The following is a 13,335-nucleotide window of genomic DNA, read 5'->3' on the forward strand; positions in this document are numbered from 1 at the left end:
CCAAGCAACTTTTGACCCAGCACCCCCTACAGGCTCTGCTCCCACCCTCAGTGCTTCTTTAGTAACAGCTCAAACTGTGGGCCTCCTACAATGAGGCTGATGTGACCAGGTGTTCTCTGGCTAATAATAATTGAGAATCCGCCTCCTGGGCTCCAAATGCTTTCAGGCATGCAGCCTCACTTTTCTCTACCCTTACCCGTTCCCTGATACTGCTGAGTTGTGTCAGCTGGGTCAGGGAATAAACTCCAGAGATGAGTATTGTTCAGGAGGTAGGATGCTGAATTTAAGTTCCTGGAGGTCACACTTGAGCTAGACTGGGCTCCTCCCTGTCCCTTCCCCCCAGTTTGTTTTGGGTGGAAGAAAGAGGCTGAGGAAATTCATCTTTGGCTCACAGGAGGGCTGGTGGGTTTTTATTTTTATTCTTTTTAACGACTCTCCAGCACATCAAAAGCCCACAAGTCTTTGAGCATCCTGATTGGGTCTCCATGGAGACGGAGCCTTTCTCCGGCTCAGCTCTGCCAGCTCAGCCTGGGGCCGCTAGCTGAGAACCAGGGACCAGGGGTGGAGCGCTGTTGGGAGGCCATGACCCCTCACCCTGGCTCTGCTCCTCACCTAACCCTGATACCCTGCTCCTGTCTGGGGGTGGGGTCAGGTGGCTGCCTGTAACAGTCATGACAATAGACATTTATTGAACGCTAAGTATGTCCCAGGCACTATGCTAAGGGTCGCCCGTTATCTCACTGAATCCATGCCGAAAGCTTCACCCTATTCACTCTTTAGTCCCACTTGACAAATAAGGAAACCGAGGCTTGGCTGCCTAAAGTGGAAGGCGGTGCCTTGGGGAAGACAGTGTGCAGTGCTGGGAAGTGTGTGGACTCCAGAGTCAGGTTTGGCTGGGTTCAAATCCCAGAACTCTCACTGTGTGAACTCTCGCAGGTGACCTTGGCCTCAGTTTGCCCCTCTGTAAAACAGGTATAGGAACAGACTTATCTTTTAATGGTTGCTTGAGGAATGGGCAGGGGCTGGGCTGAGCTTTCCTGGGGAGCAAAGTTTAAGGGCGTGCCAAAAAACTCGGTCATCAAGATAAATAATATTTTACTGCAATATGTTCTTAAAATTAAAATGAACACAATAAAGAATATTTTAGTGCAACATTTTTAAAATTAAAATTAATGCCAAAAAATCCATGATGAGTAAAATGTCAACATTTTCAATCGAATTCAGTATTACTGAGTTTTTCTTTGGTCAACACAGCATTGTTACTGATTTTGTCTTTGTTTTAAAATAAAGAAAATAAATTAGAAATTAAGATAAAATCAGGATTGGTAGATTGCCCCCCCCAACCATCGCTCAGTGTGGGACTCTCCCTAATTTAGTGTCCTCACTGTTCCTCCAGCTTGCTAGGACACTTCCTGCCTTTACACTTGCTGCTCCATGCTCACCAGCTCAAAGTTCTCTCTGTAAACAGCCTTCCCTGAATTTTCCTCCCGAAGCCTTCCCTCCACTCACCTAGCTCTGTTTCCTTCATTACATTTATTATAGTCTAAAAATATCTTGTTTATTTATTTGTAATCACGCCAGGAGTTTGTTGTGTGGATTGAATGACTTTGTGTAAGTCAAGCAGTTAGCACAGATCTTGGCTCCTAGAAAGACTTCTGTGCTTTATCAATAATCCAGTGAATATACAGCATATTAGAATTAAATTAAAATGGGTATAAATGCGATGGAGGGAAAAGAAAGGCTGAGAAAGGAGGTAATAATGGTGGCTGAACGAGTTTAGAGAAGGTAGACAGAGAAAGTGATGGGGGTTGGAGAATGAGCCATGCACCATTTGAGAGAAGGGCATTCCGAGCAGAGGGCACAACCTATGCAAAGGCCCTGAGGCAGGACCATGACTGGTGTGTTGGAGGAACAGTGAGGAGGCCCGTGCAGTGTGAGGAGCAGACTGAGCGAGGAGGAGAGAGGGAGGAGGTGAGGGCAGGTCGTGTAGGACCTTGAAGACTGAACAGAGGACACAGCTTTAATTTTAGGACAATTTTGGAGAGTTTTAAGCAGGGGCGATATGATACTCATAGAGCGGTTGGCCCAAATGTGTCAGTATCCTTTGAAATATTTTGAACAGTGTGTGCACATAGTGTTACTGGTTGCTGTTGCTATAACACAATGATTTCTATTTCTATTCTGTAAGTTATAAACTTAGAAGTGCTGAGCTCAGTGCCTGGCACATAGTATTATCAAAGTGTTCTTTCTTGTTGCTATTATTGTTATTATTATTATTATTATTATTATTGATGAGCTGTATACTTAAAAGTGCCAAGGGCAGCCCAGTAAATGCCTACTACGCATCCTGTAGGACTGGGCACTACTTTTATTAATTTTCCTGTTGTTATCAGTGGGAGGAGCCAGTGCCACCGGGAAGCCAGGTCTGTCCTGCCTGAAGCTCCGCCGTCACTCACCCAGAAGGCGGGGTTTGCGGACCCACTGGCTTCAGTTTCCCTGCCTGGACTGGGCGCCAGGACGCGGATGTGGATTGAGGGGTGAGGGGTACAGGATGCGCGCGGGAGGTGGGAGGCGGGATGGCGATGCGCGCGCCAGCCGCCAGGGGCCGCTGCGGAGCCGCCCTTTTGTGGTCCTGATGCTGGAGCGAGCGGGCGTACTCAAGAGGGAGGAGGGCGCGGGGACGGGGCGGGAGGGAGGCGGGAGGCGGCGTCCGTCGCTCCAGCTGCGAGTCCGCCCGCCGCCCGCCGCCGCCGGCTCGGTCCCTCGCCCGCCGCCCGCCTTCGCCCGCCATGGCCCGCCTGACGGAGAGCGAGGCGCGCCGGCAGCAACAGCAGCTCCTGCAGCCTCGTCCCTCGCCTGTGGGCAGCAGTGGGCCCGAGCCCCCCGGGGGGCAGCCCGACGGCATGAAGGACCTGGACGCCATCAAGCTCTTCGTGGGCCAGATCCCACGCAACCTGGACGAGAAGGACCTTAAGCCTCTCTTCGAGCAGTTCGGCCGCATCTATGAGCTCACGGTGCTCAAAGACCCCTACACGGGCATGCACAAAGGTGGGCGCCCCCCCTCCCCTCCCCTCTCCTCCCCACCCTACCTTCCGGCATCTTCTCTCCCCCAGCCCTCCTCTCCTCACCTCCCACTGCTTGCCTCTGCCACAGCATCATTTCTCCCCCCTTCCACCCACCCCTCCTCCCCTCTCTGGGGGTGCAGCTGACAGATCTGAGCTGGCCCCCTCCCCTCCTCCGCCCCCTCTCCCTCCCTCCCCACCTTCCGGCATCCTCTCTCCCTCTCTCTCTTTCCTTTTCTCTACTCTCCCATTTCCCTTTACCTCCCATTCTCCCCCCCAACATCTCTCTCTCTCTCTCTCTCTCTCTCTCTCTCTCTCTCTCTCTCTCTCCTCCCTTCTATTCCCCCAGACCCCCACCCCTTCCTCCCTCCCTCACCCACTCTTTCCTGCCCCTTTGCTGGGGGAGCTGCCTGAAAGCCACCCTCCCCCCCCCATTCATTCGGCCTCCCCAGGCCCCGTCGGGGAACTTTGCACCTCTGGACTCCATTGCTTTGGTCATTTTCACAAAGCCAGGCCGGTGGGGCAGGTCCGGCTGGCCTCGGGGGACACACGGATGCCCAGGACCCCAGGCTAATCGGTAACTACAAAGAAAACAGGAGGAGGTTGGGGGGCACAGGGAGCTGAGCCAGGCTGGGGGCACAGCCAGCCTTGGGTGGTTCAAATGCTACCGTTCGCTCTCCCCCCTGCCCACCCTCTCTGTTTGGATGAGCATCCCCCCTCCATTTCCCTGCCCTCCCGCTCCCTGCCTCCACCTTTGGCTCAAGTTAAAACTGGCCAAGCCTGTTAGCAATGTGTTGAGGTCTGAGGCCAATGATGATGAGTCTGGACCGTCCATCTGGTAGAGTCAGGTCCTGGGGTGGACAGGGGAGGCGTGGGAGGCCTGCGAGCCAGTGGGAGAGGCAGGGGGCTGGGGAGGCCTGCCTGCCTCCCTCCCACCTGATTCTGTCTCTGATGGTATGCTGGGAGCAGGTGCCCAGGGACTGTGGCCCCAGCCCTGGGCTCAGATCAGGGGACCAGTCTGAATTGGGGTGGCTTTGACAGCTCTCCTGTTGGGTGTTGGAGACTGAGGCTGGGGATGGTGGAGGCTTTGTGGCAGGTCCGGCTGGCCTCGGGGGCCTTCGGGGTGGACTAGGGCCTATGACCTAGTTCATATCCATTTATCCCTATCCTCCCCTCAGTGTTGCAGGCATGGTAATCATGAATACAGGTTTGTTGAATGAATGCATGAATGAATGAATGAATGAATGAGTGATGGGTGGGAGCAGACCATAGGGAGAGTCTGGTAGGACAGAACCCAGGCCTTTCATTTCAACTAGACCCTCAGCTGGTACCCTGGGGAGAAAAGAAACACCTCCCATCCCCCACCTTTTTTCAAATCCAACCATCACCAAAAAAAAAAAAAAAGGCTTGGAAAATCTAACTCCTCCATGTGGCCTAGGAGGGCAGAGGGTTCACTCTAGCCCACGAGTCCAGCTCAGGGGTCCACAGCTGTGTAGAGGGCTCTGTCCACATGCCCTCACCCCCTGGTATATCGGAAGGGCCTATTTCTAGAAAGATTTTGATGGGAGTGGGGGGGTTGTCCACATGGCCCCCCAAATGTTGAAAGGCTGCTGGAGAACTCTGGGTCAGGGAAACAGATGGGTTATAGAGATATACCCTTTCTCATTTTTAAATCTCCCCTGGAAAGACACCCCCCCCCCAAGCAAGGAGAGGTGGGGGGGGGCTGTGGTTGAATGTTTACCTGGGCCGGAGTCTCAGCTTCCCCTTCTGTCAGCAGAGCAGGGCCCCATGAATGTAGGGTTATTTTTTTCTGGCTGGAGAATGTTGGGCTGGGGGGGATGTCTCAGGGTCTTTCCCATTCTTTCTTTGGAGGCTGAACATTTAGGAAGCAGCCTGTCCATGACAGCCAGTTCTCACCCTCCTCTTCACAGGGGCCCTGGGCTAGTCTGAGTCCTGGATGCAGGGCCTGAGGGTAGCAAGGATGGAAGGCTTCCCCTGCTGTCCACCCCAATACCCTCAGGTCAAGAATAGATCCCCCTCCTAGTCCCACCCATGCTGGGCCTGGAGGAACCTCACTGTGGGAGGCAAGCTGGAGGTGGGGGTGTCTTGAAGTGCAACTGGAATGGAGGCCTGTGTTTGGGGTTCAGCTGTGTGACTTCTGGCTAGTGGCTGCCCCTCTCTGGGCCTCAGGCAAAGGGAGGTGGAATAATGAATGGGAAGTCTGAGGGGTCCCTGGACCTCCCCCACTAATACTTAACTGGTGTAGTTTCTGGGGAGCCAACTGACCAGAGTGCCCCCTGTTAGTACTGGCAGAGAGCAGCAGGTGTGGAGGTTGTGGACCCCAGGGGGTGGAGATAAATTAAATCCCCCCCAGAGCCTTCTGGGCCACTGAATGCTGGGAGATCCCATGAAACTCGGCACCAGGGCAGCTGAAAGGGCCAAAGTGGGTTAAGTGAAAACATCCACTGTGGTCGCAGTGACCTCCCAGTGTCGTCATTATCCTCATGACCATATCACCCTTGATTTCCACATTCAGGAGCCTGTTTGATCCCCCATCAAAGGGATCGCCACTGAGGGGGGCTTGCAAACATCAGCACATTCCATATAAACGGGAAACTGAGACGCAGAGGGGAAAACTACTGGGTCCCAAGGACCAACCAGAAATGCCCTCCCCGCTGTCACCCACCTGTCTCCCTCCCAAACCAGGGGAAGCAGAAGTAAATGTGTGTGAGGAAGGGTTCCACCAAGCCGAGAGTGAGGCTCCTCAAAGATGGTGTGGGAGAGGGGACTGTGACATCTGAAAGCCACAGCCAGGAGTGGGACGGGCACTCCAATTCCTAAGGGCCTGTGCCATGGGGGTCTTGCTGGGACCAAGAGAAAGGCAAGGGAGCTAGTGGAGCCCCTGAGATCTGGGGATTGGACAGATAGGGGTTGGGGAGACAGCAAGAAGTGAGGGATCCTCAGAAAGAGAGCAGGCTCCTGGGTACTGACTTTTTTTGTTTTTAAGAGAGATAGATGGAGACAGAGACAGAGGGAGCAAGAAAGGGAGGGAGAGACAGAGGGAGTCCCCCCTCTCCACATACACAAGGAGAGGAAGAGAGGGTGGGAGTAAGAGAGAGAGATGGAGAAGGGGGAGCAGGGAGGCCCAGGCCCACTCCCATCCCCTAGATCTGTGCTTCCTCCAGAGAAAGGGGACCGCCCCCAGTTCCCCCAGTTCAACTAGGGGCTCAGGCCAGGAATTGGGGGCTGGGATAGGGCTCCCAGTGGCTGGTGTCGTCATCATCCACCTCTAGCCCCCAACAGGCCCCCTCCAGGACTCTCCCTCCAAGGGGGCTGGGTGCCTGTAGTGACCCTGAGGTGTCCCTCTCCCCTGATCAGAGCTGACTATTAATGCCCACCCTGGCGATAGGGCTCGCTGGCCGCTGCCGCTGTCCCTGCCTCCCATTTATGGTAATCGCATATGCATTTGCATGTTAATGACAATATTTGTCTTAAAGCGGAGGTTGTAAGGGGGGCTGGTGAAGGTGGGGGGGTCTGGGGGGGGCCTGTGGTTTCCATGGGAGCACCAGCTGCTCTGCTCAGTGGCAGGAGGGGAGGCTAGAGCACGCTGAGCTCTGAGGCGTGAGATTCCGAGTGTGACGTGCCAGCCCCAGGGAGACGGTGGGCTAGGCTGCTGGCAGGGGCTGCCTGGCGGGGTACCCAGGAAGGAGTCACTCTCCCTGGGGCAGCACAGGGGATAGTGGCTGGGGAGGGGGGCTGGGCGTGAGCCACAGGGGCTGGCTATATGGCTTTGTGCCAGGCACACCTCGCTCTGTGCCTCAGTTTCCCCAGCCTCTCATTCTTCATTGATTTAACAGGCTTTTATGAGGCTCCCGAGGCCTTACAAGTGACTGTGACATCGTTTCTGCCCTCCATCAGGCAGAGGACATTGATTGAGCACATACTGTGTGCCTGCATTTGTGTGGAGCGAGGATTCCATGCACACAGGAATTTCTGTGGGAGTCAGCAAGATATGAATCCATCTACCCACATGACCAACATTTACTGAGCACTTGCTGTGTACCAGGCCCCATTCTAAACCCAGGATACAATGTTGGACACCAACCAGACCCCTCCTCAGCCCAGAACCAGTCTGGTGAGGGGACACAGTGAGGAGCCAGGAGGTTGCAAGGTGATGATGGCAGGGCTATGATGGTGGAAACACACACACATCGTCAGGGGTAACCCAGAGGAGGCCCTGCCCCTGCAGGTATGGGGGCCAAGAGGGCTTCCTGGAGGAGGTAGTCAGTGTGGGAGAGCAATTAAGAGCTTGGTGTTTCTTTGCATCTTACCGGCTATGTGGACTTGGGCAGGCGTCTTTGTCTCTTCAACCTCAGTGTTGTCACTATAGAATGGAGAGATCATTGGGGCCTCCCATCTCAGAGGGTTTTCGGAAGGTGAGGATGGGAATGGCAGTTAAGGTTTTAGCATGCTTGGTTCATGCTTGGTCAGTGGGAGTTAGGCATGTTATGTGACTCAGCTGAGAAGGATCTGTTGATGGGAAAAGGTGTTTCTGACAGAGAGAACAGCATGTGTAAAGGCCCAGAGGAGCACTAACTCTGGAAGCTTCAGGTGGGGGGAAGATGAAGCTATTGCCCTGGTGGGAAAGAAGAAAAGGGTCTTGGGAACCCCAGGGTCCCCTTCTGATGTGGGGCTTATATGGCAGGACTCTTCTGAAAGGTTCTGGCATTGGGAGTGGACGCAGGAGCTATCTCTGAAATAGGTTCCTATCTCTTTTACCCCTGATATTGGCAGATGAGAACCTAGCCATCATGAACATGTAGTAGGACCACACTCACTCACTCATTCATTCATTCACTCACTCAGTCAGTCAGCACTTCCTGAAAGCCATTTGGAGACTTGCCTTATACTGGGCAAAAGAGGTCCAAGGGTCCTCTGATAGAGAGAGACAACTAGACATTGACACCTACAGTCATAGTGGTCAGGGCTGGGTCTGAGGGAGGGATGCAAGGTTGAGGGATCTGGATAGGGAATCAGGGACTCTGCCTGGGGAATCCAGTTGCATGGAGGAGGGGCATTAGAACTGGGCTTTGAAGGATGAATAGGAGTTTGCAGGAGGAGAAAGCATTTCATTTATTTATTCACAGAAGCACTTATTGTGTTCTAGGCCCTATGATAGGTGTGAAACACAGCAGTGAGTCAGCTAGGTGGATGTCTCTGTCCATATGGATATGGGCAGAAGGAACTGGGTTTGCAAAGCCCTGGAGGTATGAAGGGGCACAGCTGGAGTAGAGGAGGAATTAGGTGAGGCATGGGAGATGAGGCCAGAAAGTCAGCATGAGCTGGACCCTGAAAAGCCTCTGATGCTGGACTGAGCTTGGACTCTTTCCTGAGGCCACTAGGGAGCCATGGAAGAATTTAGAGCAGGGGAGGATCTCAGACCTGCATGGAAATGGAGTTTCATGTCCTGTTACCTGCCACTGCCACCGCCAGCCTCTTTCCAGCCTCTGAGCCTTATTCAGGAGATGTCCACTTCCTACACACCTGGATGGATAAAATGAAATCTCCTCAGGGCAAGGATCACAGTGTGGGAAAAGAGGAATGCAAAAGAGCAGATGTGTTCAGATGGCAATGGTTCTTAAAGAACCAGGTTCCCCTCTGCCACATGGATCAGGTAATGAATTGAGGCTTAGAGCGGGCCAACACCCAGCCCCAAATCACACAGCAGTATAGCTAGGCATCACACTTCCCAGCCTGAGCCTTGACCCACTTTGGAAGGATAATAGAGGAGGCAGAAAAGGAGATTGTAGAGATGTAGACTCAGGGTGAAAGCCATCCAGGGAGTCTGTCTGTCCTCGGACTGAAGGTGACCAAGGCCAAAGGGAGGGGCTGCTAGACATGGAAGACACTGACCTAGCAGTAGTCTTGTTGGTCTGGGGTCATGGAGATCATCGCTTAGACGTAAGCTCTCTGAGGGCAGGGACTGCGTCTTGTTTGCAATTTGGAAGTGGAGCATGTGAATGGCATGAGGGAATGAGAGGATGGAAGTATGGAGGAGAGGTGGGATGTGGGAAGGTGGGCTGGCTAAGAGCGAGCGAGAAATGAATAAGTGAGTGGATGAATGTAGGCATGAATGGATGCATGATGGCAATGATCGGTAGATGCATCAATGCACTGGTGGATGACAGAGTCGGTAGATGGATGGAAGGCTGAATGGATTGATGGATGGGTGGGTGAATGGATGGATCATAAATGGATGGATGGAGGAATGGATGAATGGATGTGTGGACTGAAGGATAGAAGATGGACATCTCCCCAACATTTACCACCTTCTTCCTCACCTGGTGAATGGGAATGCCCATCAGCTTTGCCGGTTGACAGACTTGTGGTTTCCATTCCCGGCTCTGATTTATTTCTGTGTGATTTTGGACAAGCCACTTCATGTTTACTGAGCCTTAGCTTCCTCATTTGTAAGAGAAAGAGTATTGATAGCTGTCTCACAGAGTAGTTGTAAAAGTTGTAATTCACTTATATAATGTAATGAATGTAATTATTCTGAGTAATGTCTTGCACATTGTTCGTATCAATACATAGCCATGCAGTCAGATGGGTAGTCAACAGCTATCAAGTCTCTATGATGTGCCAGGCACTGAGGTAGGCTCTGGGCACACCAAGCAATCCAGTGGGGAAGAGGGACTGACAATAAACCAGTAAACACATAAATAAGATTTAGATAGGAGTGAGTTGATGTGAAGGAAACAAAACCAGATGAGTGTTGAGGATGACAACTTACCTTGGGTGGCCAAAGCTGGCCTCTCTGAGGAGGTGACATTTGGGATGAGACCTGAATGACAGATAAGAAAGCTGTTATTCCAAAGCCAAGGGAAAGGCATTCCAGGAGGAGGACACAGTACGTGTAAAGGCCCTGAGGTCAGAATGAGTCTGACATGTTGCAAGAACAGTGATGAGACCTGTGTGGCTGGAGCAAAGTGAGCAAGGGAGAGAGGGAGGAGGAGATGGCAGGGAGGTAACTGGGCCAGAGTGTGTAGAAGCATGTGGGCCTCGGGGAGGACTTGGGCTTTTGCCCCATGGGAGGTGGGAGCCCTGGAGGGCTGTGGGCAGTAGAAGGACAGGGTCCCCTAAGGGGATCATTCTCCAGAATCTGGAGAATGTGGACTCTGGGTCTTCCATTTTTTGGATGGGGAAGCTGAGGAACAGAGAGCCTTAGAACGCAGCTGGATATTTGGGAGGGGTTGGAATTCCAAAGTCAGGCACCTGGGGGCATGAAGGAGACTGTGTCTGGGGAATTACAAGAGGATCCAAGTTAAGGCAGTGGAGGGAAATGTTGAGAGAAGAGGTCAGATGACAGGTTGGGGAAGGCTGTAAAGACTGGCAATCTTGGTTTTGACCTGAGGGCACTGAGGAGCTGTGGCAGGGTTTAGAGCTAGGGAAGACATAGTCAGATCAGAGCTGGGTGGGGGAATATTTCTTTATTCCTGTGGCCTATGTGGAAGAAGGATAGGGGCAGGGTGGGAGGCCAAAAGTCATAGAGGCGGCCAGTTGTGACCCAGGTGGGAGAGAGTGAGGCCTGAGCTGGGCCTGGGCCATGGGCATGGAGAGGAGGATCTTGCTGGAGACATATTTAAGATGTCAGATTATCATTATTGTTGGTGGGGGTGGGGAGGTGAGGAAGAGGGAGGGTTCTTGTGAAGTGGGTGTCACCCATGGCGACCCTGCTCCCAGGGGACACTGGGTGATATCTGGGGACATCCATGATTGTCACAACTGGGGGTGCTCCTGGCATTGAGTGAGTGGGGCCAGGGATGCTGCTCAACACCCCACAGTACTCGGGGTGCTCCCCCACAGAGAATGATTCAGCCCCAGTGTCAGCAGTGCTGAGGAGGGAGACCCTGCTCTAGGGTGGATGGGTAAGTGAGTGGATGGATGGTTGGATGGATGGATGGATGGATGGATGAGTGGATGGATAGATGGATGGATGGATAGATAGATGGATGGATTGGGTTGATGAGTGGGTGGATGGATGGTTGGTAGATGAGTGGATGGATAGATGAATGGGTGGATGGATAGGTGGATGGATGGTTTCATGGACAGGTGGATGGGTGGGTCTAAGGATGAGCGAATCATTGGTTCAGTAATTGTGACTACACCCCTGGGAGGAGTCAAGATGGCTGTTGGGAGATTGGTGGGTGTCCAGAAGAGCCATGAGAGGCCCCAACATGGAAGGCTAGGACAGAGGAGGAGGCAACAAAAAAGTCTGAGGAGCAGCAGCCATGGAGGTCAGAGGTCAGCAGGAGACAGTGCTTTCAACGGTGGGGTCCAGGAGTGTGAGTCCTTGCCCTCCTGGGCAGGAACTGATGAATTTATAAGTGTGGGGAGGGACAGTGAATAGGGGAAAGGACCCATCAACCTCATTGTTCTCAGCAAAGTGGGGGACAGCCTCAGGATGAGAGGGTGGAGGAGTTGGTGGAGAGGATGGCCAGGGGCAGGTGGCTGGTGGAGAGATGGCCCCACAGCAAGGGAGTGTTTCCTATAATCCTTAATGGATAGTAGTATGACTTATATTTTATGGATGAGAAAATGGGGGCTCAGAGAGTTTAAGTGGCTAGCCCAAGATTACACAGCAGAAAGGCATTGGGCAGGGTTAGAGCCCCTTCTTTTGCCACTAGATTATAGAGCTGAAGTTGAAGACCAAGAACATGGTGTACTGGCACGCAGAGGTTTGGGATCAAAAGATTTGAGATGGGGGGGGTCACATGACTGGTCGTGGTTGGGGTCCTGGCTGGGGAGATGAGGAGATGTTGGGGATCAGAGAGAAGAGAAACAAGGGTGTGTTTCCTGCATCTGTTTCCCCAGTGCAGCTGGTGCATAGTGGGTGCTCAGAAAATGTTGACTGACCCTGTGGTAGGCATGGGAGGGGAAGGGGAGGGATAAAGATGGATCAAATGTGGTCCCTGCCCTTAAGGAGGTGGTCTTGATATTAGGTCAGTTTGGAAACAAAATAAATTCAATCAACAAGCATTTATTGAGCACCTACTGTGTGTCTGGCGCTATTTAGATACTGGAGATCCAGCACTGAACAAAACACATAAAAAAACCCTGTCCTCGTGGAAGGTACATTTCATTGGGGGAGACAGAAATAAACAAATAGAATATATGGCATGTGAGATGGTGATAAGGACACTGGAAGAAAATAGAACAGGGTGGGGGATGGTTGAGGGGTGTAATTTTAAACATGTGCTCAAATAAGATTTCACTAAAGAGGACATTTGAGCCAATACCTGAAGGAAGTGAGAGAGTGAACCATCTGGAGGTCTAGCGGAAGCACATTTCAGAACATGTGCAAAGGTCCTGGGGCAAGACCATGTCTGGTGTGGTGGAAGAGCAGTGAGGAAGCCTGCGTTGCTGCGGCAGAGTATGAGAGGGGGAGAGAGGGAAGAGATGGGGGCAGGTCGTGCAGGGCTCTGTGGGTCACAGGGAGGATTTGGGCTTTTACCAAGAGGGATTTGGGAGCCCTGGAGGGCTGTGTGCAGAGTGGGGACATAACCTGACTCGGTGCTCACAGGCACTTTCTGGTGACTGCTGTGGAAAGGACAAACTGGGGGGCTAGGATGGAAGCTGGGGAACCAGGGCAGAGGAAACTGCCCCTGTGCATGTGAGAGATGGGGCTGGACCAGGATGGAGACCATGATCAGTGGCCAAATTCTTACTGAGTACACACTGTGTGGTAGGCCCAGTGCTGGGTGGGACACGTGGGTGACTGGGACATACCATGTCTCCACCCTCAGGGGGTTTACAGTCCTGTGAGGGCAAATAACACACGACTCGGCAGTTATAGCATGAGTGACCAGAACTGTGATGGGGGACACACAGGCACAGGAAAAGCCCATGAGGTGTCTCACCCAATATCAGTTGAGGATGGGGAGGCTTCCCAGAGGAGGGGGCAACTCAGTTGGGACCTGAAGGTTGAGGAGAAATAAGCCAGACATAGATGAGGGTGAGGATGTGTAGACCAAGGAAATTGTATGTTCAAAGGTGGTCAGTGAAAGGCCAAATGTGGGGTGTGGACAGGGTCAGGGTACAGCCAGGGACATGGCCAGCACCCATCAGGTCCATCCTGGATGTACCAAACTCCCTGGGAAGTGACAAAACCCCCAGACTTATGCACGAAAATAAGGACTATAAATAGTAAGAAGGAAAACCAGTTTTTTCTTTTCATTTTAAAAACGTTTTTAGGCCATTCGATTAGTGTAAC

General features: G+C 52.6%; 2 protein-coding genes across 9 annotated transcripts in view; both read left to right on the plus strand.

Annotated features, from left to right (window-relative positions):
* Positions 1 to 2,540, plus strand: part of NCLN (nicalin) — a 29,000-nt gene extending 26,460 nt beyond the window's left edge. The window contains exon 15 of the mRNA XM_074337553.1: positions 2,394 to 2,540. Within this exon, the coding sequence (XP_074193654.1) occupies positions 2,394 to 2,438 (45 nt within the window). The 3' untranslated portion in view covers positions 2,439 to 2,540. The remainder of the gene's footprint in view (positions 1 to 2,393) is intronic.
* Positions 2,541 to 2,639: 99 nt separating this feature from the next.
* CELF5 (CUGBP Elav-like family member 5) overlaps positions 2,640 to 13,335 on the plus strand; it is a 42,336-nt gene continuing 31,640 nt past the window's right edge. For all 8 annotated transcript variants that reach the window (XM_019744226.2, XM_074337556.1, XM_074337557.1 and 5 more), the window contains exon 1: positions 2,640 to 3,048. In XM_019744226.2, coding sequence (XP_019599785.2) covers positions 2,790 to 3,048 — 259 coding nt within the window. In that variant the 5' untranslated portion in view covers positions 2,640 to 2,789. The remainder of the gene's footprint in view (positions 3,049 to 13,335) is intronic.

The sequence above is a fragment of the Rhinolophus sinicus genome, linkage group LG07 (assembly GCF_036562045.2).
Source record: "Rhinolophus sinicus isolate RSC01 linkage group LG07, ASM3656204v1, whole genome shotgun sequence".
Taxonomy (NCBI): domain Eukaryota; kingdom Metazoa; phylum Chordata; class Mammalia; order Chiroptera; family Rhinolophidae; genus Rhinolophus; species Rhinolophus sinicus.